General features: G+C 42.2%; 2 protein-coding genes across 2 annotated transcripts in view; both read right to left on the reverse strand.

Moving 5' to 3' along the window:
* The window catches only part of DIAPH3 (diaphanous related formin 3), an 811,800-nt gene that overhangs the window by 452,360 nt on the left and 334,776 nt on the right, over positions 1-24,664 (reverse strand). The window contains exons 10-15 of the mRNA XM_073580354.1: positions 19,151-19,261; positions 18,536-18,654; positions 16,274-16,390; positions 11,639-11,757; positions 11,468-11,532; positions 2,088-2,192 (exon numbers count right to left, since the gene is read on the reverse strand). Coding sequence (XP_073436455.1) covers positions 2,088-2,192; positions 11,468-11,532; positions 11,639-11,757; positions 16,274-16,390; positions 18,536-18,654; positions 19,151-19,261 — 636 coding nt within the window. The remainder of the gene's footprint in view (positions 1-2,087; positions 2,193-11,467; positions 11,533-11,638; positions 11,758-16,273; positions 16,391-18,535; positions 18,655-19,150; positions 19,262-24,664) is intronic.
* LOC141094504 (uncharacterized) lies at positions 21,195-24,484 on the reverse strand. Its single transcript, XM_073580353.1, has 2 exons — positions 23,752-24,484; positions 21,195-23,536 (listed from the first exon to the last, which is right to left on the reverse strand). Exons 1-2 carry the CDS (start codon positions 23,951-23,953, stop codon positions 21,897-21,899), a joined length of 1,842 nt encoding a protein of 613 aa, XP_073436454.1. The 5' UTR covers positions 23,954-24,484; the 3' UTR covers positions 21,195-21,896.

The following is a 24,664-nucleotide window of genomic DNA, read 5'->3' on the forward strand; positions in this document are numbered from 1 at the left end:
GAGATACAGTACAAGTATTGACTAAAACAGACAGAGAGACAACTGGCTCTGCTCAGTCACATTCCAATTACTACTTCAGCTGGAGTGAGCTCAATCATCATTTCCTTCTTAGATGGCAGATTTTGTCAGGCCATGGTCTGCTCTGCTCCTATCGGTGCAATAGGAGACCGTGTCCAGCTAAGGGTACCGTCACACTTGGCGACGAACCAGCGATCCCGACAACGATGCAACCTGTAGGGATCACTGGTGCGTCGCTATGAGGTTACTGGTGAGATGTCAAACAGTCGGATCTCAACAGCAACGCAGCAACGGTACGGAACGATATAACGGTCGTTGGGACCCTGTCTCTCAGACCTGTAGTATTGAGGTCGCTCGTCGTTGTCCCTGTCAAACACAGCGAAGCATGCTTGCTAGCGGGACACCAGCAATCAAAAAATGGCCCAGGACATTCGAGCACGATCAGCGACATCACAGCAGGGGCCCGATCGCCGCTATGTGTCACACGTAGCGAGATCGCCGACGAGATCTGTTGCGTCCCAAAATCGGTGACGCAACAGCGATCTCGCTATGTGAGACGGGGGCTTAAGACTCATGCATTCCTATATTCAGGTCTTGCCTAACTCCAGTCCCCAAGACCCACCAACAGGTCGTTTTCAGGATTTCCTTAGCATTGCACAGGTGATTCAATTATCTTGTTGGCAATAAGGAGATCCTGGAGACCTGATCTGTTGAGGACTGGAGTTGGGGACACTGTTGAATACAGTAAGATTGCTCTGTAGGGTGTAATGTGATTTACTACCACCGGAGATCTAAATAACGAGGCTCAGGAGATGGAGTAGGACACAGTCTACCTATCCATATACATACACAGCACAGACGACCATAACCAGTCCGTGCTTCTGCAAGGTCAGTGATTCAGACAACTAATCGTTGTCCGCACTCCTTCAGTATAAGAATTTCTCTAGATGTCTGGAGTTAGATTTACAACAATGTGTCTCTCAAGTTTCAAGCTGATTGAAAGTCCCATAGTGTCTGCGTTTAGCCGGAATGTTTGCACTGGGTAGCGCACACACTTTCCATGAGAGAAGGCTGTGGCTTATTTAGAACCGTCCATTCTAAATAACCCACCAGGGATGCATTAAACATGCCATAACTCTAAAATTTTCACAAATCCGTCCCAGGCAATGCTGCCTGTTGTGATCGCCTGCCAGCTCAGTAAGTAGCTGCTGTAAGGACGGCCTCGGGCTATCCAGAGCATCGGCGTATTTCTTGATATTAGACCCGCGCACAACAAACCATAAATGAATAATACAAATGTACTAGAAATTCACCTCTTCAGGTTTCACTCCATCATTTTATACACTCCATGTTTTCAATCCCCTCTCAGCAGGTCAAGCTACGCAGAGAAACCCATTATCATTTTTACTCAAACTTCTCTTGCTTTCTTGAGTATTCTTCTCGTAAAAGAGGAAGACAATGCAAACAGGAGAAAGGACTAGACTATCTAAATTTATTTTTCTTCCTCTAAACATAAGACTTGTCAAACAGCCAAATTACATGCCTACATCGAAAAATCGCACGCTTTTGTCATGTTTTCATCTGTTTACTTTACGAAATTGAAAAATTATCAGAAAATATTCTTTTCTGCATGGCAGGTTATCTTTCACGGCAGGTTACCAAAAGCCAAAGGTTCAACAAAATAGATTACGGGAGGAATAATTTCCTGTGCCGAGACAAAGATCAGTGATGAATGCCAAGTCCACAAGCTGAAGAGTCTGTACCCTCTGTGGTTAATTACTTACAACAAATGTGACACCGCGCAAACCCTGAATGAAGCGCGCTTAATTAACAAAAGATTTAGCAAAAAAAAGAGATCAATTTAAGATCACACATGGCTAATTAATGACTCTCACTAATACTTTTTGAACATTAAAGTGGCACCTATGAATAAGAAAATTGATAGTAAACAATTCCAGGCGGGTGTTAAGAAATCTGAAATCCTACTCTTGTTTGAAAGGTATTAAGTGGAATTTGCTTCTACAGTCATGTTCTTGTATTCAATAGTTTCATTTAACATGGTCCATTACCTGGGATTTAAAAGCCTGTAATTCCGCTTGAAGTTCATTGATTTTTTCTTCATTTTTCTGCAATTGGGACTGGGTCTCTTGGCGAATTGTAAATTCTTCTTCGTACTGAAAAGCACAGAAATACCATGTCATTTTCTTTAAATCCATGCTCATTAAAAAAAATGCTTCTTTTTTGTTTTCATTTCAGAATGAAAAAAGAATCGCGAGGCCTCTGCTGACTTTAAAGTGGAGGGCACAAAAAAATCCCAAATTTTGTTTAGGATATATAAAAAGTGATCAAATTAAAGCGAACTTAGTAGAGGTGAGCAATACAATTTGTAGAACACTGGCCCAGCGTCTACATCAGTCAGTACATGGTAGCCGCCATTTCTTTGGCAGGCACATCAGCCTCCCACGGCATCATAACATCACGAGACACCCAGCATGTTGTCAGGTGCTGGGCACTTATGAGCCTCCCATGGCGTAATATCATCACGAGGCACCCTGGATGCTGCTAGGTGCTTATGAGCCTCGCACGGTGTAATAATATCACGAGACACCCAGGATGTTGTCAGGTGCTGGGCGCTTATGAGCCTCCCATGGTGTAATAATATCACGGGACAACCAGGATGTTGTCAGGTGCTGGGCGCTTATGAGCCTCCCATGGTGTAATAATATCACGGGACAACCAGGATGTTGTCAGGTGCTGGGCGCTTATGAGCCTCCCATGGTGTAATAATATGAGACACCCACGATGTTGTCAGGTGCTGGGCGCTTATGAGCCTCCCATGGTGTAATAATATGAGACACCCACGATGTTGTCAGGTGCTGGGCGCTTATGAGCCTCCCATGGTGTAATAATATGAGACACCCACGATGTTGTCAGGTGCCGGGCGCTTATGAGCCTCCCATGGCGTAATAATATCACGAGGCACCCTGGATGCTGCTAGGTGCTTATGAGCCTCCCACGGTGTAATAATATCACGACACACCCAGGATGTTGTCAGGTGCTGGGCGCTTATGAGCCTCCCATGGTGTAATAATATCATGAGACAACCAGGATGTTGTCAGGTGCTGGGCGCTTATGAGCCTCCCATGGCGTAATAATATCACGAGGTACCCTGGATGCTGCTAGGTGCTTATGAGCCTCCCACGGTGTAATAATATCACGACACACCCAGGATGTTGTCAGGTGCTGGGCGCTTATGAGCCTCCCATGGTGTAATAATATCACGAGACAACCAGGATGTTGTCAGGTGCTGGGCGCTTATGAGCCTCCCATGGTGTAATAATATCACGAGACACCCAGCATGTTGTCAGGTGCTGGGCACTTATGAGCCTCCCATGGTGTAATAATATCACGAGGCACCCTGGATGCTGCTAGGTGCTTATGAGCCTCCCACGGTGTAATAATATCACGAGACACTCAGGATGTTGTCAGGTGCTGGGCGCTTATGAGCCTCCCATGGTGTAATAATATGAGACACCCACGATGTTGTCAGGTGCTGGGCGCTTATGAGCCTCCCATGGCGTAATAATATCACGAGGCGCCCAGGATGTTGCCAGGTGCCTGCCAAGGAAGTTTGTAGGACTCTGCTCCGGCTGCCACCAATAACGAGTTTTCCTAGCAATCGTATAGTATTTGGCATGTGGTGAGTAACGGTCAGTAAGCTGGACCACATCAAGTTTCATTTCTATGTTTCTTGCGTGTAAGTGGGCAAATTGATGCTTTATTGTAGAACAATTCAATCACATCTTTTTGACATTGAAAAAGGTTTTTTTTCCTCCATCATTCGACCCAGGATGGTACAAAAGAGCATTCATTGGCAGCCTGCTCTGAGTGTGCGTGCACAGAAGACGGTCACCAAAGTACCGGGGAAGCATTACAGCCACCTCCCCAGTATAGCAAACAGTGACCATAACAGCTCCCGCCACGGTCCCAATGACTGCAAGCGAATGGCTCCGAAAGAATTAAACCTCATCTTCTCCCTGTAGCTGCACTTCCAGTAATTCCGCCAGACATGATTTAAGGGGAGTCTGCGACCCACAAAAGGAGACTAACCACTTACAGTTATGTAGGGGGCTTAGCCCCTATAAAATCACAATTGTATAGCTTCAAGTATTTTAGTTGGCACAAAAAAGACAGATTTATTTTGTATGCAAATGAGGGAGCTTTGGTGCACCCTTAACATGGCTAAAGGGCTGGGGGAACCGTCCTGCACCCTCAGTTTGCATATTGAGCACTGTCACTCCATGCCGGACACTCGGCAGCTGCGCTCAGTGTTATTGCTGCCTCTAGTTGTTAACAGGTATGCGGATGCAACAGAACAGAACATGAGGAGGCAATGGTACTTAAACCAAATCTATTTATTTTATTAACAGAATTAAAGGTGTGCAAATAGTGAAAATGAAGCAAGGTATGTTACAAGGAGAATACAGCAATTCGGATAAACTGGGCGTTGGATCAATGCAGTTTACAAAGCATCGTTCTATTATTACAATTTAATAAATGTCATCGTCCGTGAGATGTTAATCTTAAAGGGGTTCTCCGGTCCAAATCGATATGTCTGCAGTCATTCCGTGTGACTGAAGACTTATGAATCCTCCCAGAGCACGAGCACGGAGCTGCGGACATTTGCCGGTTTCTGAGCCGAGACCGAGGGTATGTACGAGTTATACATACTCCTGTCCAGTGGGCGCAGCCTCGCTGTCTATACACTTGTATGGTGCGAGGCCGCGCCCTCTAGTCGGTCAGGCCCACTGGCCGCCAGCGTCACTAGTTGAGGCACCGCCTCGGCACCTTACAAGGATGTGGAGCAAGGCCGCGTCCATTGGACGGGAATATAAATAACTCACATATACTCCCAGTCCCGGCTCAGAAAATGGCAAATCCCAGCAGCTCACAGTGCGTGCGCTGGGGGATTCATAAATCACAAAGTGACTGCAGACCTATCAGTTTGGACCAGACAACCCTTTTAATACCCAAAAGAGGCAGCAATGAGCGCTGACAATAACATTAATGCAAGTGTGGCTGCAGTGTCTGTGCGGGGGTCCAAACAGCCGAACAGTGCAGAGGCCCTTGGCTATAAGGGAGCACTAATTCCCCCTCATTTGCATGTGAAATATCAATGCTACAGGCATGATTTTATAATGGCTAAGTCCTCTATACTGTATACCTGTATAAGTGGTTCAGTTACTGTTTTGGGGGTAACAGCATCCCCCTTAAACTCTGTTTACCTGTAGATTACCAGTACATCAGCAAGTAAATGGAGTTTGTGGAAGTGAAATCTTACCTATAAATAGAGCACATAGCCAGTAACTGCAGTGAATAAATGGGGGTCACCGTGCAGATTTGCTTATATCCTGACAATTTCTGTTGATTGTTTAAGATAAAAAGCCAAATAGTCTCCATTATCATTCATTGCTGATACAATGTAAGTCTGAGTGGGTGAATGTTTACATACACAAACCAGTCTCTCTCTATACAGGCCAACAGAATGTGAATGTTTCAGACATGAATAGACTGGGCAGAATCCGCTTCCAGCCATGTACACCGAGGATTGTGCGGACCACTTATTGTGGACTACAGTTGAAACCAGAAGTTTACATACACTATATAAAAAGACACATCTGCATGTTTGTCTCAATATCTGACATAAAATCATAATAAACCTTTCCTGTTTTAGGTCAATTAGGATTACCATAATTATTATTTGCCAAATGCCAGAATAATGAGAGTGAGAATGTTTTAAGGCATTTTTACTTACTGCAAAGTCAAAAATTTAGACAGCACTAGGATATCCACTTCCTAAATTGTAGAACCAGCCAATGGATAGAATTAAAATATACCTTTTATTCGATTAATATAAAATAAAGTGCAAGGTGCTCAAATTACATCAAACACGACAAAGAAGAACACATAAATGGAACAAACTAGTATCGCCCGTCATTACTAAGCATCCCAAAATATCCAAGTGTTCATTGGGTGCTTAGAATAAATCAAAATGGCCAACCTCATCCAAAAGCATAGAGTACATAATTCTCAATATAATCTCTATGCTTCACATATCGTACCATTAGCCATCTTTTTGTTGGAGATAGGTATCATGCCATCAATCTATTCCCACGTTAGGCATAACCATGTCCCCCTCCTAATCAGGAGTACCATATAATACAGGGCACAATACTGCTACACAAACTAAATGAGAACCACACAGCCTCAATTGCCACATTCGCTACGGGTTCTAATAGCACACAAATGATGTGTCAGATAGAAAGAGGTGTCATAATGAAGATATACTTCCGCATACCCTCCATATGTCTTAACAACGGATCTAAATCCACCAGGTATGCATAAACATCTTAGATAGACCGTCTCTTATATGACAATGTCGGAGGAAATGCAGAACGGCCATGCGTGATACACCATTCAGATGAACCCCAGTCGACTCCCCTGATGAGATTAGACGAAACGCGTCGGGAGATAGGGGTATCGCGCTCACCAGTCACGGGGATGGCAATTCATCAGAGAATGCCCCTGCTAATTGGGTGAGATGGTTCCGTGTTTTATTTCATTTTTTGGTGTCTTGATATTGGTCTCACCATATAAGAGACGGTCTATCTAAGATGTTTATGCATACCTGGTGGATTTAGATCCGTTGTTAAGACATATGGAGGGTATGCGGAAGTATATCTTCATTATGACACATCTTTCTATCTGACACATCATTTGTGTGCTATTAGAACCCGTAGCGAATGTGGCAATTGAGGCTGTGTGGTTCTCATTTAGTTTGTGTAGCAGTATTGTGCCCTGTATTATATGGTACTCCTGATTAGGAGGGGGACATGGTTATGCCTAACGTGGGAATAGATTGATGGCATGATACCTATCTCCAACAAAAAGATGGCTAATGGTACGATATGTGAAGCATAGAGATTATATTGAGAATTATGTACTCTATGCTTTTGGATGAGGTTGGCCATTTTGATTTATTCTAAGCACCCAATGAACACTTGGATATTTTGGGATGCTTAGTAATGACGGGCGATACTAGTTTGTTCCATTTATGTGTTCTTCTTTGTCGTGTTTGATGTAATTTGAGCACCTTGCACTTTATTTTATATTAATCGAATAAAAGGTATATTTTAATTATTCTATCCATTGGCTGGTTCTATAAAGTCAAAAATTTACATACACTAAGATTACTGTGCCTTGAAACAATTCTGGACTGCCCATATGATGAGGTCATGTGTTTGGAAGCTTGTTTTTTTTTTTTTTTTTGCAACATCTGAGTTAGAGACAACTGTGGATGAATTTTAATGCACACTTGAAACACTGCTTCTTTGTGTAGCATCTTGGGAAAGTCTAAAAAAAATCAGCCAAGATATCAGGAAGAGAATTGTGGACTTGCACAAGTCTGGCTCATCCTTGGGTACAATTTCAAGATACCTGAAGGTGCCTCGTTCATCTGTAATATAATTATACGCAAGTACATACAAGATGGGAATGTCCAGCCATCATACCGCTCAGGAAGTAGATGGGTTCTGTGTCCCAGACATGAACGTGCTTTGGTCTGACATGTGCATATCAACCCAAGGATAAAAGCAAAAGATGTGAAGATGGTGGAGGAAGCTGGTAAGATTGTGTGAATATCCACAGTGAAATGAGCACTGTATCAACATGGGCAATGGGCAGAAAGGCCATTCTGTCAGGAACAAGCCATTACTCCAAAAGAAACATATAAAGCCAGATTAATGTTTGTAAATGCATACAGGAACACAGACCTTAATTTTTAGAAATATGTCCTGTGGTCTGATGAAACTAAAATTGACCTTTTTGGGCATAATGACCATCGTTACGTTTGGGAAAAAAAGAGAGAAGCTTGAAAGCCTAAGAACACCAACCCAACTGTGAAACATGGGGGTGGCAGTATCATTTTGTGGGGTTGTTTTGCTGCAGGACAGACTGGTGCACTTCACAAAATAGATTGCTTCATGGGGAAGGAAGATTATGTGGCAATCCTGAAGCAACATCTCAAGACATAAACCAGGAAGTTAAAGCTTGGACGGAAATGGGTCTTCCAAATGGACAACGTCTTGAAACATACTGCCAAAATGGTAACAAAGTGGCCTAAGGATAACAAAGTCAATGTTTTGGAGTGGCCATCACAAAGCCCTGATCTCAATCCTATTGAAAATTTACGTGAGAAACTCGTGGAAGGCTAGCCCAAACGTTTCACTCAAGTCATTCAGTTTAAGGGCAATGGCACCAAATACTAATGAATGGAGTGTAACTTTTGACTTTATAGTAAGTAATAAAAATACCTTAAAACATTCTCTCATTCATTATTCTGGCATTTAATAATTATTAATAATTATGGTAATCCTAACTGACCTAAAATGGGAAAGATTTATTCTGATTTCATGTCAGATATTGAGAAAAACATGCATATGTGTCTTTTTATATAGTGTATGCAAACTTCTGGTTTCAACTGTATTTCTAGCACTAGGACTTTCCTGTTTTGTACACTTTTTTTTTTACACCAGCTATAATCTTGCATAAATTGTTATTTAACTGTAAGTGTACTCTCTTAGTGGAAAGTGTATGCTTTGGGCAACACATCCAAAATGTATGCAACATGTTCCTATAAAATAACCATGTTCCTGCTTCAAATGAGAAATACAAGATAAATACGCTTCACTCTATGCCCATGACATTCTGAATCATACAGACAGATTAAAAACAGAAGAGATTAAGTCACATATTGTAAAAATAAATCTCCAATAATGAAGAGGTTTCACTGCATTACTGTCTCATTGTGGAGAAAAGAAATATCCTGCAGAGTTTCCAAGATTCATGGGAATTGAAAGAACTGAAATGCCAAAGACTGAGAAATCCATACTGTGTTTATTTCTTAGGATGAAAGTAAATTGGATATGATAGACGGTGGTTCTAGTGAATGCTTCATGGTAAGGTAATTGTGTTGTGTGCGCCCGAATGGTAGATAAAATAATGTATGGTGCATAATATTAATTAGTTTTCCCAAAATGGAAAACAATGTCATTCTTCACCACTAGTTGGAGTCTTTAATTGAAAAATTAAATAAATAGGCAGTCAAAAATTTGGTGCGGAAATGCCCTAAAAGATGGCAGTCATGATAGAAATATAGTAAGATGTCTAGTGAATGGCATAACTGTTCTCACCCTGGGAAGCTTGGTGCCGTACGTGCACGCCCGGTGTAGTATCATCCAGGGCTTTGCAGTATTCTCCGCTCTGAATTCATGTGATCAGACATCCAATGGATCCCCATCTGTCAATCAGCGACACAGCACCCACTGTAAGGCTATGTGCGCACAGTAGCATTTTAAACCTGACTCCTTCCCAGAAAACGCACGTTTTTTCCACGCTTTTTTTGCGCATTTTCTGCGCGTTTTTGATGCTTTTTTTCCGCACATCTTCTGGGCCATAGGAAATAGCTAAAAACGCGGACTAAGCCGCAAAATTAATGAACATGCTGCGTTTTTAGCCGCTAAACGTTTCCTTAGCGGTAAAAAACGCATCCATTGGCACATTCAAATGAATGGGAAGTTTATTTTAAGCGTTTTTGATGCGGTTTGACCCCTAAAAATGCTTCAAAAATGCTTAGAAAAATGCTACTGTGGGCACACAGCCTTAGGCTATTTGGCTATGGAGTTTTTCTGCAACAAAATCCTGCCCTTACGACAGTAGAAACGCTGCGTTTCTGCATCATTTGTGCAGTGAAAAACGCAGCAAAGTGAATGAGATTTCTGCTTATTTTTATTCCTTGCAAGTCATCTTCAGCGTTTTCCACTCATTGTAATAGTGGGTAGAAAAACACAAAAAAAAAATCAATGCAAAAAACTTGCATACGTTATGCAGCGTTTTTCCTGCCAAGATACAGAAATGTCCGCAAACACTTAACATGATCATGTGAGCATACTGGTCACTACATTTTGGTGTTTGAGGTTTTTATTTAATGGGAACCATTAATATGTAGCTTTCAAAGCTTATCTTTGAAGGGGTTCTCCGTTTTTCAATAAAGTAACCCCCAAATGCTTACAGTCATGTAAAACAATTGTACTGTTTGGCTGCACAGTGACGCCATGTTGACAGCTCGCATCGCTGTGTCAGCCAATCACTGAGCTCGGGGGCTTGTGCCATTAAAATCGTCAGAGCCGTTGAGCCCAGTGATTGTCTGCAGCGATGAAGTGCGTTCCTGTTGGTGAAACTGCATCCCAAACACAAAGACCAGACTAGCAGAGTCGTTGCTGGACCCGAGGAGGTGACAGTACCACCTATCAGGCGTTATTATTTTACCTGTTTGGAGTCCACTTTCTGTCAGCAGAAAACTCCTTTAATGAATACCATCAAATTTAAAAATAAACGATGAAAACTTGAAAATTATAAATTTTATTCCTATAAACACCTATCATGAAGAGTAACGGTCTAAAGAGCAAATTTACAGCAAGACAGATAACAAAGGAGGTCCTTTTCATCTCAAGAATGTAATAGTTAATGATAATGAATGTTTGATCACTGGGGTCCATATCATTCACTTAGGCTAGTTTCACATTTGCGCTTTATAGCGCAGCAATGCCCTGCGCACGGCCGCCGCTAAGCCCCGCCCCCTCCGGCCATCGCCTCCTACTAGCGTACATGGACGCTTGCGATCTGCACCCCCTATCTTTAGCATAGGGTGCGCAGATCGTGCGCTGGCCATGCGCTAGCAGGATTTTGCAGTGCGCTGCGTACTTTTGAAGGCGCGCCGAAATGCAACATGCTGCGTTCGGCGCACACGGGAGCACCTTCAAAAGTGCGCAGCGCACACCAAAATCCTGCTAGCGCACGGCCAGCGCATGATCTGCGCACCCTATGCTAAAGATAGGGTGCGCAGATCGCAAGCGTCCATGTGCGCTAGTAGGAGGCGATGACCGGATGGGACAGGGAGGGGGCGGGGCTTAGCGGTGGCCGTACGCAGGCCGTCGCTGCGCTATAAAGCGCAAATGTGAAACTAGCCTTAACTAGGGACTATGTGCACAACGGATGTGAAGAACAGAGATGACGGTGGGCCGCTCCCTTTATCACATTACCCAAAATCACCCAATTCCCAGTGTAGAACATGGCGCTAGCAGCCTCATGATATGGCATCACTTCTCTGTAAAGAAATGACTCGGGCAGCATCTTTGAAGATGCACACCATTTTCCATCTAACTTACTGACTACAACTATTTAAGCCCATTTCTATAGAAAGCGCCTCTAAATTGCCCACATTGGAGGCCGCGGGTGGCAGCGTATTCATTATTTCGGCTGATGTAGTGTATGGCGCAGCAGTTGCCTCTAATTTTCCACTCGTTACACATATACACAAAATGCTACACACTTTTTTGGTCATCTCCAGGTATCTTTCTTCATACTCTTCTGTCTTCGCTTTGTCTATGCAGACGTCTATAAATATAAGAAACAGACAAGGCTCCGGTTAGAAACACGAGGCGCAGAGCAGCCGCTGTCAGAGCTCAGATATTCCAGCTGAGACATTGATGGTAACACTTACCGAGCAAGTAACTGAAATCCACATCTAATCTCTTCCTGTAAGTGAAATCCGGATCTACACCGCTACGATGCAGCACTATCTGCGATACACACTCTTCTATTATTTTGAAATATTGTGGTCTTAGGAGAATAAAGAAAAGCATGGTTAAATGAGAGCAAATAAAGTGGAGAAAGGGCAACTTATTGGGGTGCTCAACATTTTACACATTTATATGATTGTATATAAAACACAATACTACAATAATCATATACCTACAACACAAGTCAATAAATCAATAATTGCAGGTCCTTGAATGTTTACACCAAAGTTTGCCCACAAACGACACCTATCCACACAATATATGATAAACCTAATTGCTGGGTCCCCCTTCTAATGATTAAATAAGGGGTTATGGGGCCCAGCAATCCTCAACCACAGAGAGGGGTTTGAATTGTGTGGTGATCCAATATGTGCAGTGTCATATTATACAATATCTATGGACCTGAAGGAAATAGTCTCCATCAGACTGACAGACATTAAATGGAGCGGCAGGGCGCTTGCTTGACCGGATATCCATCGAGACTCCTCCCTACAGTGCTGAAAAATGGCAGGGATCAGGACCTGCAGTCAGGGTTGGTCCCAATGGCAGAATCGCACAGTAATTACCTATTTCTCACTCATCCTGTGCAAAAATAATATGTGGCAGTAGTCAGAGGCGTGCTTAGGGCGGCTTCAGTAAGAATGCCCCAATGCTCAAAAGATGGCGCTGTTGAGTAAGCCGTCAATAATAAAGCTGGAGAGTGCTTACCGAGTGGTGATTATAGCTGCACAGGAGGCATAAAGAGCATCTTCTCCTAGTAGGATGCTTTTAAGCAATATTAGGCATTGCCTTGTTTCCATATATCAAGCATTGTGCACACACGTGTGACTGAACCCAAATCTGCAGGGTGAAACATTGCGTATAAAGCCCTGACTGGCGCCATAACGCTCTCATACCAGGATGCTTCGGTGCATTAAGTGCAACACCGGAAGTTGGAAACATTGGCACTCTCCTCCAAAAGGAAAAATGAAAACGTACTCCAATAATTCCAGAGATAATGTAGCAAGCCTGTAACTACTTTAGCATAGTATCCACCAAGAGCTTCTACAAAAGCACTATTCCCATAAGCCCCTATGACACATGGAAGGGAAACTAAGAAGTATGGTCCTTCCATGAACAGGTTCTACGGATCTGACAAGATCCAACACTTCCTAAAATATTGGCCATGAGGAAATCCTGCTGCGAGCGGCCACCTTATCAATAGGCGCAGAAACAAGCGGCAGAAAAATCAATCATCACTGATGTTAAATTATTACAAATAGTGTGGCAGATGCTGCCGGGGGACACCGCGGGAATAAATGATCCAGGTAATAAATGGGTAATCCAATAAAGACTACACAAGGCGCCATTCTCCGGCTCTTCTGATCAGTAACATCTGCATGCAGCAAACACATTGCAATAAATCCCTGTAAAGATCACTCTAAACTGCGGAAATGGAAAGTTGTCACAAGTGACGGTCACAGGTGGGGAGAGCACCGCACACACTACACAATGAGGAGCGGTGTATTACTGTAATCTCGCGCTAAGCGCGGCATTTATCTGCTGCTGGGAAGGGAATTGCTAGAACTTTATTTCCTGATTATTCCACTATTATGTACTCGTGCATGCATTATGGCAACTAAAGTAATTATGCAAGCCGTCCTTTACAAAACCAGGAGTAATGAAAGGCAAATATGGAGAGCATGTTCAATCCCGCGTGTCGATTATTAGTGATCGCAGCAAAACAAGAGGAAACGGCGTGATAATGACAAATATTTGTGATAACAGGATTAGATCTATTTATTACATTGACATAACCAATGAACTCCAAATTAAATGCCCGGAGATGGAAAATAAACCATTCGAGAGGAGGATATCACTGCTGCCGCCACGGCTTATTTACATAGATGTAATCCAAACAATTCCTCGTAATGGCGCGTCCTGTGTCACGTTTTATTGTAATCACGTTCCTATAATGCATGGAATATGTGGAACGTGGTGGAGTGGTGAGAAGTCGGATCACAGTACACATAATCGCAGGGGCTCGCGTTCACTCCCCTGCAAACACACTAATGTCTATGCATGAAATATATTCCTTACAGAGACAATCATATAACGCTACAGCACTGAGACTTACAGTCATCACGATACGTCATTGTTTAAAGGGGTCTTATGGTTTCAGGAAAAAAAAAAAAAAAACAGGTCTCTCGGCTGTAGTTTGGTTAAGAAAAACAAACTCTGCTTTTACTCTCCCTCCCCGGGTCCAGCGCGGTCTCCAATGCTGCTCCGAGTCTGTTACTGTCTGCAGCGCTGATGTTGACAGCCCTGCAGCCAATCACTGAGCTCTGCAGCTCTGAGTGGTTCATGTCATCTATGTGAGCAGAGTCAAGAAGCTCACTGATTGGCTGCAGCGCTATCCACGTGAAGTGAGCATAGCAGACAGTCATTCGATGCCAAGGGCAGCGGCAGGGTTTAGCGCTGGATCTGGCGAGTAAGAGTAAAGCAGTTTGGTTTTTGTAAGAACAATCTGCAGCTGGTGAAAAAAAAGTTTTCCCAAACCAGAAAACGCTTATAAGTCAGGGATCAAAGACACTGCACTTAAAAAAATAAATAAATTAATAAAAAAAAATTGTAAAACTCTTTCACCATCATCCATATCACTATTTACATTAAAGGAAACCTGTTCAGTCCCTTCCCTGTCCCAAATCACCCCCATCCCATTAAATAATAATAATAATACATTTTATTTCTATAGCGCCGACATATTCCGCAGCACTTTACATTTCAGATTAAATATCACCTCTGTTTTATTCCAAATAAGGCTTTTATGCTTCACAATAAGTTTTCTATCTTTTAATAATGAGAAGCTTCTAATTTGCAATCCAATGGAAATCTCTGGCACATCCTTCCCTGATGGGGGTCTACCATGTCTTGGATTGTATGGAGGACTGACTGACAGGAGGATCCGAGGCAGGACTATTCTGGGAAACGAGATGCCCCACTGGACTAGTCCTGGTCATTTGCATGCAATGAGCTGTGCAATAAAAGTTCATCTTTTAAAAGCGAGAAACCTTAAGTGAGGCACAGAAAATACTTAGAATCATAGAATCATAGAATCGTAGAGTTGGAAGGGACCTCCTGGGCCATCTGGTTCAACCCCCTGCTCAAAGCAGGATTCGCTAAATCATAGAAATACAAGTAGCCACACGCTCCGGTCCAAGTGCCAGCGGCAGCGCCAGGTTTTCATGCGAGAGACTCGCACGAGAATCATGCGAGTCTCTCGCAAGTGAGTATGAGCCCTTATACTGATGGCAGCTTCCAACTCAGACGAGAGCAGCACTCACATAATAGATCCAGTACCTTGGGGGCTTTTTTTAGTGATCGTGGGGGTCTCAACACCTAGGCTCCCACTGAACAAAACTCCTCTGTGACAAGTCAAAAGAATTGTAGAAGTGAAGTTACATCAATGGGCGATAAACCAATGGTCTCAATTCAGTGACGTCCTGGTTGTTTATGCCACCAGCATGAAAGAAGAATCTTACTAGTATGGCTTCTAAAAATGCTTAAGTACAAGAATTATTGCACCTTAGTAAGTGCTTACCTCCAATTGTACTACATATACAAGTTTCAGGACACTGCCACATACATACAAGGCTTAGTGAGAGAACAGCTTGGAGGGTCACTTACATACACACATTAGAGGGTCTCGCATCAAACACACAGACAGAAAGTTTTGGCATAAATAGGAGTCCGATAAGCAGACATAGGACAGAGCCTGAACAGGCTGCGCGCGGCACTGGGGGCCCACAAACAGCGCACGGCACTGGGGGCTCACAAACAGCGCACGGCACAGGGGTACAGGTTGCATTCCTTTCGCCATCTCACTTGGGCACATTGCAGTATTTGGCAGCAAATTCGCAAAGTTTTGGCATAAATAGGAGTCCGATAAGCGGACCTAGGACAGAGCCTGAACAGGCTGCTCACGGCACAGGAGGCCGACAAACAGCGCACGGCACAGGTGGCCCACAAACAGCTCGCGGAACAGGGAGTCGACAAAGCGCGTGGCACAGGGTGTCAAGAAAAAGCACATGGCACAGGGAGCCAACAAACAGCACAGGGGACAGGGGGTCAACAAATAGCACAGGGGACATGGGGTCAACAAATAGCACAGGGGACATGGGGTCAACAAATAGCACAGGGGACATGGGGTCAACAAATAGCACAGGGGACATGGGGTCAACAAACAGCACAGGGGACATGGGGTCAACAAATAGCACATGGCAAAGGTAATCAACAAACAGCACAGGGGACATGGGGTCAACAAATAGCACATGGCAAAGGTAATCAACAAACAGCACATGACACAGGGAGTCAAAAACAAGCACAAGGTGTAAAAAAAAAAAAAAAAGCCCTGTGACGATCCCTGACATTTGTGCCCCACAGGTGACCTAAACCGGTATGGGTTTTGCTTAGAATATCAATAAATAAGAGTTTTTGTGTCGTGTCAGAAAAACGAACCATATACAAAGCACAAGTATAATATAGAAAAGGTGACAAATGAAAAGACATGTCCTAACCTTGCAAAACAGTCGTTGCGGATTATTAGAAGATGTTGAAGAATGGAAAGTAAATATCCTTCAGAATACGTGTTCTTGATAGAATTCCACAGCACACTGAAAACATCGCTAACATCAGTTATAATGTTAAGGTAATAAAACTGACAGACTCCGGGATATAATTACATTTTTGCGCAGGGAATAAAATTTTCATATACCATTACAGCAATTGTATATGATAATTTCCCAATATTAAAATATTTTTAATAATTCTGCCCACTCCACTAGTCTCACATGTCCATCAGTGAGTGATGAAGGTTATTCTCCACACTTCACTGCTAATTCCTCCAGGTTCGCTGTGAATGGCTGAGTTATCGGCAAGCTTCCCGACACTACATATAGATATGCATGTAATGAGAACCTAGAGAGGATTAACAAGGATATACGGGAGAATTTATGTAACATGGGTACAGTCACGTCAGTAAGTGTAACATCATTTATGCTCTGACGTTTATGTCTTATTAGTCAATGCATTATCAGAAAATCACATTGTGTCAATCAGGTTTTTGTGTAAATGTTTTTTTTATTTTTTTATTTCCCATATAGCAATCTTAGTTTAAAATAATTAGAAATCTTGCAATTTTACATTCACCACTGGAGCTATATTTTTTTAGACTAACACATACATTAGCAGCAATGAACCATCTCTGACCCTATCTTTTACAATTAAGCATATAATCAGCATGTGCAGAGTTCATTGTGGAGAGGAAGGGGTTAGCTGTGACATCGCCTATTGTGATTGGTGAATCTGGTGTTATCAGCTGGGTATAGTAGTGTTACCTGTCATTGTAATCCTGCCTCTGCTGTAAAGGGGTAGTCCAGTCTGAAACTACAAGTCTTCAGTCACTCTATGTGACTGCAGACTTGGCAATCCTTACATAGAGAGCACCGCACACTATGAGGATTCTATGGGACTGGTAAAGGTTAGTGCGCTTGACCACAAGTATGCGATTTGCATACATGCGGTCATGTGCGCGCTAGATGGGTATGGCCTCGTTCAAGGCAAGTGTATTGAGCAAGTCTAGTCAGACTGTAAGCCAGAAGTAGGCAAATCGCATACTTGCAGTCAAGCGTCCTCTCACTGCCATTGTCAGCACATCCTCACAGTGTGCAGTGCGTGCGATGTGAGGAGTCACAAGTCTGCAGTCACATACAGTCACTGCAGGCTTGTATTTTACACTGAACAACCCCTTTAAGGAGCCTGGTGAAAACTCTTACTGAAATGAGTATAAAAAAAGCCCTAGTGGCCAGTGTGAAAACTGCAAGATTACTAATTGTTTTTTTAAAATGAAGATCATGATATGAAGAAAAAAAATGACTTTTTAAAATCACTTGTAAACAGAAACCTGATTTAAATGATATGCCATTTTCTGACAACACATTCTCCAAATTCGATTTACATCTTCGTACTGACATTTTTTGTATTAATGTGGTTATTATAGGCAAAGTTAGAGAACTTTCTAAATAGTCTTCACTAGCAATGTCTAATCATTTTGCAGCTGCAGAATCTGTATTCGTTCTTTACCTACCTAGCTGGTGGACAAAATTGGACACAAATCCATCAGGACTTGACGCTCAGCTGCTCTTTTTACAGTGTTTTAAAATAAGAGGTGGGAAAGCATCTATAGTCTCAGGGAGGGGAGCGAAAACAAACAAATAGCAAATAGTGAGAAAAGCACATGATGGGGAAATCATTGCAGGAATGAAGATGTGAAGACACACGAGAACTTATAAAGGCAGCAGCATCCTAGACACACAGCCCACACATGCAGGATGTATTACTGGAAAAGACAGCCAAAAATATAAATCTCCGAGCAGGTTGCAAACTGTATAACAAGAGTCACAAAATGGATGAAGGCATGAAGAATTAAACAGATGGAGATGGTTGAAAAAAAAAAAAAAGTCATACTAGTTTCTGTAAAAAATTCAGCCCCCCTCCAATTCACATAACGGTGGTCTTCCCACTGATTACATAATATTGCAGTAAAGTGTGCGTTTTGCCTTTTAATGTAACGGTGGTCTTCCCACTGATAATATAACAAAGCCCACATGATAATGCTGCTTTTACTTTAATGCTGCTTTAGCAACACATTTGTGATTCGGTATCCTCTCTGGCTCCTAGATTAGTATTACCACATGTTTTATATGGCCGTTGCCTTTCTTTTACATATACTTATAGGTTTCAAACTACATCTCCTATTTTAGCTTTTTAAGAAAGGATATTCCATTTCTGAGCGGACGTCGTCGAGGCGGTGAGAAAACTCGATCATGTCTTCCTCCTTGTGCTCATCAAACACTCTCAGCTGGATGTCCAAGGCTTCATTGCGGATACTTTTTAATTGCTATATGAAATGGGAGAGACATAAGGCTTCTATGTATAGCTAGAGGCACGTGGAGACCGTTCATCATACAGACTTTCCCACGAATGATCGCTAGTGGGGTTGGATCATTTATTAAAGACCAACCTTCCCTTGCAATCGCGGAGATGAACCTTTTAAATGTTACAGCCATTGTTTTTAAGTCGATACATTAATTAAAAAGAACCATTTTAATCTGTCTGGGGAATATTAATGCCTCTAGGAAACCTATTAAAACGAGGCGTTTGTGCATTAAATCAATGTTTAAACATGTGACACCCAAAATCCGCGAGGACTAGAAGAGCCGTGGTGGCTCGCACGCTATGTATTCAGTAATAACGCTGGGGTTACGAGAAGCACATCTCATCTCTGCAAATGAGATTACATTATTCCAAAAAGAGAAGTTTATGAAATACGTTTTCCACTCCGGTGTCTGGAAATTTAAATATTAATGTAAAAACAGTGACTACAGGGCACTTACCGGCAAGATCTCCTTCAGTCCGCAGCGCATAAATTCATTTCTGATGTGAAGCCTGAAGTCCAGATCATCAGGCGATGTTACAAGTGCATTGATGAGCTGCATACAAGCCACCTACAGCAGACAAACAGGGAGAAAATTAACATCTCGGATTTCCACTTTTCATTATATTTCAATGGTAAAAAGGACTCATTACAAGAAGACGGAGGGCTCGGAGTGCCGAGTCGGGACACGCAGAAATAAAGCAGAATAACTAGGAGACCGAGCCTAAATAATAGATGCATCAGAGCGTCCTAGATGCATGGACACTGCAATATCGCCATATTGTCATGATCAATACGACTCAATGGCGGCTTGTTATCAGCTATATAGATTCTCCAACAGGGCAAAATGGATATCGCTGTGTTCGCAGGCCCGGATCCCACCGTGCGGAGCACATCAGGCCTTTTCAGAATTCATGGAACCAATACCGTGGAAAATTCAATCAGGCTACAGAATGGGCTAAATACATTATCTGCAGCCAGGATTGCCAGCGACATAATACCCTGCGATGTGCCGGGGAACCTTTAAGCAGAACTGAAGTTAAAAAATTGCCCTTTTGCACTGCAGCCATCTCTATGTATTTTTCATGTTTTCTTAAGACCTTACTGTCAAAGCTTTTCAGCAGAATCGCTCCTCTCCCTGTAATGAATTGCACTATAAAGGAAATGCAATGGAAGAAAGCAAAAGAGTCGAAAACTGGCGCTGCTGGCAACCAGACGGAAATAATTCCCACAGGTATTATAGCTCTACAGTTGTCACCTTGAAAGCCAACAGCAATCTTCAGTCTCGGCTGGTAGCTCGGAGCTGTGTTTTGCAGAGAACCGTGAGCTGCCAGGGCTGCCCAATTTATGGCGCGGCGTGGAACATATCGTTAGATATAGGGAGGATTAGAGCAGACGGCAATGATTATCAGATCTGCAGACGGATTTACACAACGGAACTGGCCGTGAACGCTGGAGCAGAAGACGGCCCTATCATAATGTTTAGTGGAAATTAATCCCCTTATTAGATGCCCGGTCCTCGCACAGCGCTGCTAGCCCTCCGGCAGTGGCACACGGGGACATTAAATGCTACAAGATATAAGAAATAATTAAAACCACATAAAATAATTGTGTCCCTCTCCTCTGCTTTATTAAGCTTGAGACAAATCTGGGGGTCACATTCATGTCATGTACACAGTGATCACTAACTCCTGATAAGGCAGTGTTCACACAACGGTATTTTCAGTCCGAGTGTTGGCCATGAAATAAACGGACCAATAGTTATTCAATAAGGCGGTCCAGATGACCGCGTGGAATAAAATATCAGATGAGACTCGACTATTCAAGTCTACGATTCCCCCAAAAATAATCGGATCCCATAGGCATCAACAGAATAGCAGCCGATTATTATGGGTGAAATGAATTCTTTAATCTTTAATACAGGAGGGGAAATTTTTTTTTTTCTGCTAAGAGCAATTTGGATATTTACACCATCCTTCGGAGGCCGTACAATTCGCGCGCTAACTCTGCCCTCAAAGAACGTCCTGACGCTGGCACCGGTGTCAGGACATGATCTTTCAGCCTTCAGTAGTGAACACTGCCTGCGCTTACTGAGCAAGAAGAAATTAAAGGGCTGATGACCGTCACAATACAACTACAGCCCAAGCACTGTGGTCCTGGGAATCTGCCCGAGGGCCAGATGAAATGTCATCGAGGGCAGTAAATGGCCCGCGGGCCTGAGGTTCCCCACCCCTGCTTTAATTTAAGAAATTCTATTTGTTCTTGTAAATTTTAATAACTTCTGATGTTTTAAAACAAATGCCAGATGAATGGCATGCCAATGAAAGATCAGCCGGTATTTTCTGGATGAAAATAGGAAGGGTTTTTTGTACACTAATGGGAGCTCAGACTTGGGCTCCATTCACACATCGATGCGAGTGTTCTCATCCGGGAGACACATACCTCTCTCAGGAGTCTTCCCGATTGTATCAGTTTTTTCTCACTTAACCAGGTGGCCTGTCTGTACTTTGATTTAGCCATTGATTCTTAACAATGGATCAGTTAAAAATGGATGGAGCTTTGAGTACAATGTATTTGTTCAGCGTCTCATCTTCTCATCTGGCTTACAAAGGCTTTAGTGGCCGAGCATGAGCTGCAAAAGGGATGAGAATGAGACTCGCGCTGACTCTCATGGACCAGAGACTAGGACTCACTTGGGTTCATTGAAAATGTGTGTCTGTGCCATCCGAGAAACCAACGGACCAGGGTGGATTTGATTTAAATCTAACTGATTTAAATCACGATTTAAATCACAATTTAAATCACTAGTCAGTAAGGCTTGATTTAAATCAGTGATTTAAATCAAAGTTTCTACCTAAACTAGTTCTTGCTACTTTAACATGCAAGTAGATGAAGATTTTTAGAATCACTTTTTATATTACTTTTTTCTCCCCAGTTTAATGGGTTAATCATTCATATTTGGACACCACTGTTCTGTTGTACTTAGGAAGGAGAAAAATAATCCTGACCTTAATAACAATTTAAATAGATTTATTCAACTGAAACAATAACAACATTACAGCATAAGTTATTTGCTTAAACAAACATCCATGTTTGTTAACTAATTTGGCTAAACAAAATATATATATATTTTAAGAAACTTAGACTGTCAGCCCAGCCGACACATGAAAAACTTAAATACTACTGTCCCTGCTGTCCTCTGTAGCTCACTTGTCGTCATCTTCATCATCATCTTCTTCTTTGTTCCTATTCATAATCTGGAAAAGAAAAACAAGCTTTCCTGCTTTATTGGGTCCCAACCGATTTCTCAATTTAGAATGAATGAGTCCAAAGGAAGAGAATATTCTTTCAACGCCTGCAGAAGAAGCTACTGCTGTTAAAAGTGAAATCATTACTTGAACAGTCTCTAAGTCCAAGCGCTTAAGTGACTTCCACCAGTTTACTGGTGTGACCTTCATTAAAATATCTTCAGCAAACATATATTTCTTGAATGATTCCCCCTTAGCTCTGAAGTTTATTATAGTTGGCATTAAAGATGGATGATTGCTGGATACCCATGTCATAGCTAACTCCTCTTCCTCAGCACTTAGGTTTTGACCCTGATATTGGATATTGACAATATTTGCCAAAAAATGAGCTGGAGTCAGTGCTTGTCCCATTCGTTTGTTTACTGCTTGTAATTTAATTCTGTCCATGTGTAGTTCTGTTTTTAAGTGTTCACTCAGTTCCTTCCAAATTTCAACAGCATCCGCAATAAAACAGCTATTTTTCTGTATTTTGTTTAAAGCTTGAGAGATGGGTTTCAGGAAGCTCAGCATATGTTCAACATTTCTCTTAAGCCCAATGTTGAGGATTTTGGCCGTGACAGTGCCATCTATTTTATCTCGATTTTCTTCACAAAGTGTCATCAGAATAGGCCAGTTTTTGATATACTGCTCAAAACAGTCCACCACAGAGTTCCATCTAACATCTTGTGGGAGCGTTAGCTTGGTTCCACCCATCCTTTTCAGAGCTGCTGCAGCAAAATGATTATTACGGAAGTATTTAGCAATTTCAACAACATTAGCCTTTATTTCTGGAACACTTAAGTCTTTGGCTAAGAGGTGCAGCAAATGAGCACTGCAACCATATGTTATTAGCAGCTTTGTATTCCCTCCCTGCTCTTCTAAATCTCTTCTCATCTTGGATACGTTTGCAGCATTGTCAGTGACCAAACTGCGTACTAGACATTTGAATTTTTGTTCACATGTCGCTATAGCTTTTACTGCCACTTCTTGTAAGTATTCTGCTGTGTGTGCATTTCCTGACGTATCAGTTGTTTGTGCAAGGAAGACTTTACCTTCTTCTGTTGTTATACAAGCACATACAATAGGATCATTGTGGACATTACTCCACCCATCAATACTTAGGTTAACAATTTTACCCTCCAGAGCTGTTGCACATTGCTCCATTTCTCTGTCATACACTTGATCCAGCAGTTTCCCTGCAACATCAGCTCTGCTGGGTGGACTGTATCCTGGTCTCAGTGACTGAACCATATTAATGAAATGTGGGTTCTCAGTCAGACGGAAAGAAGAGTTCGTTGCATAAATAAACTGGGCAATTTTTTCATCAATCAACTCTTTTTCTAATCTGCTAGTTCTTATCACAAACCTATCTATGGTGGTTCCAGGAGGTAAAGGTTTTTTCTTCCTTTTGGGTGATGGTGATATGTGGCTGTGGGTGTCTGATGATGATGCTGCTGCTGCTGCTAATGAAGCACTATCCTGGATGGATAACTCTGAAACTGTAGAACAGGATGATGGTGATCTTGGAGGTGGATAGTTTCCAGAATCCATGAATTCCCCTAAACAAAAAAAGTCAATGCTGTTATTTTATTGTTTATACAATTTCTGCTTATTGTACACAACACATCACTACCCCTGCCCCAAAAGGAATATTTGTTTTTCTTCATAACTGTACCAAATGACAGTAACATGCAGTAATAATAAGAAATATAATTTTTCTCACACATGACAGTTCAGTCTTTAGAAATAGGATTCAATAAAAATGTTTACCAACCTGAAGATCCTGCCTGTTCAGAAGTGTTTCTTTGGTCATCTTCATCACCGCACTTCTCATGATGTTGCCTCATTCGCGCCACCAGGCCTTGCATCTCTTTGTTGCATCGTTTGCATTTTGCACGCATGCCTGCCTTACCGATAGGCGAAGGAGCTTCATTAAAATATTCCCAAACTGGGTCTCTTTTACGGCCTGCTGCCATTATAAGGAAAGAATGTAATAAACCTCAGATCGTACACACAAACAGATCCAGACTTGTCTGTCTGTGGCTATGCTGCAGTATTGTGCTCAAAGTTTCACTTTCATTTTCTTGTCTGCTTGCCCTTCCTCCTCCTCACACTTAGATTCACATTCTTCTTGTGTTGTGCAGATCTATTCCACTCCAAACAATCAGAAACATATTGTCTAACTTCTTGGACTTGGCACTGAAGGGGTTGATTCTGTATTCATAGGTTTGTAGAACAATAGGATCAAGGTCTTTTTCTCAACTCTGTTCATGTTGTAACATTTTTGCCGTGAAGAAGAGGCTGGGACCTCTGCGGAGTCAAATTCAGTTTTGAGAACTGCGTAAGTAAAGCGAGCGTCTGTGATAATATAGGAGAGAAACTGCCCACTAATCCTACAGAAACCTCTGGAAGAGCATGGCATTGTGAATGTTACACATATACAGCCTTTATTCTACTGAGTTAAACAACTCAGCTTTATCTCATGATGGAAGAACCTTTGGATGGTAAAATATTTTCCTCAAAAAGCAGTTTATTGAAAAAAATCCGATTTAAATCAAAAAAATCCGATTTTTTTGATTTTCTTAAAAAAAACATTGATTTTTATCCACCCTGCAACGGACAGCACTAGGCTGTGTCACACATTTGAATATATCCTCATTTTACTGTGTGGTGGCTTCAGCAAGAGG

The sequence above is a fragment of the Dendrobates tinctorius genome, unplaced genomic scaffold (genome assembly GCF_039654945.1).
Source record: "Dendrobates tinctorius isolate UK_male_01 unplaced genomic scaffold, ASM3965494v1 ptg000064l, whole genome shotgun sequence".
Classification (NCBI taxonomy): Eukaryota; Metazoa; Chordata; class Amphibia; order Anura; family Dendrobatidae; genus Dendrobates; species Dendrobates tinctorius.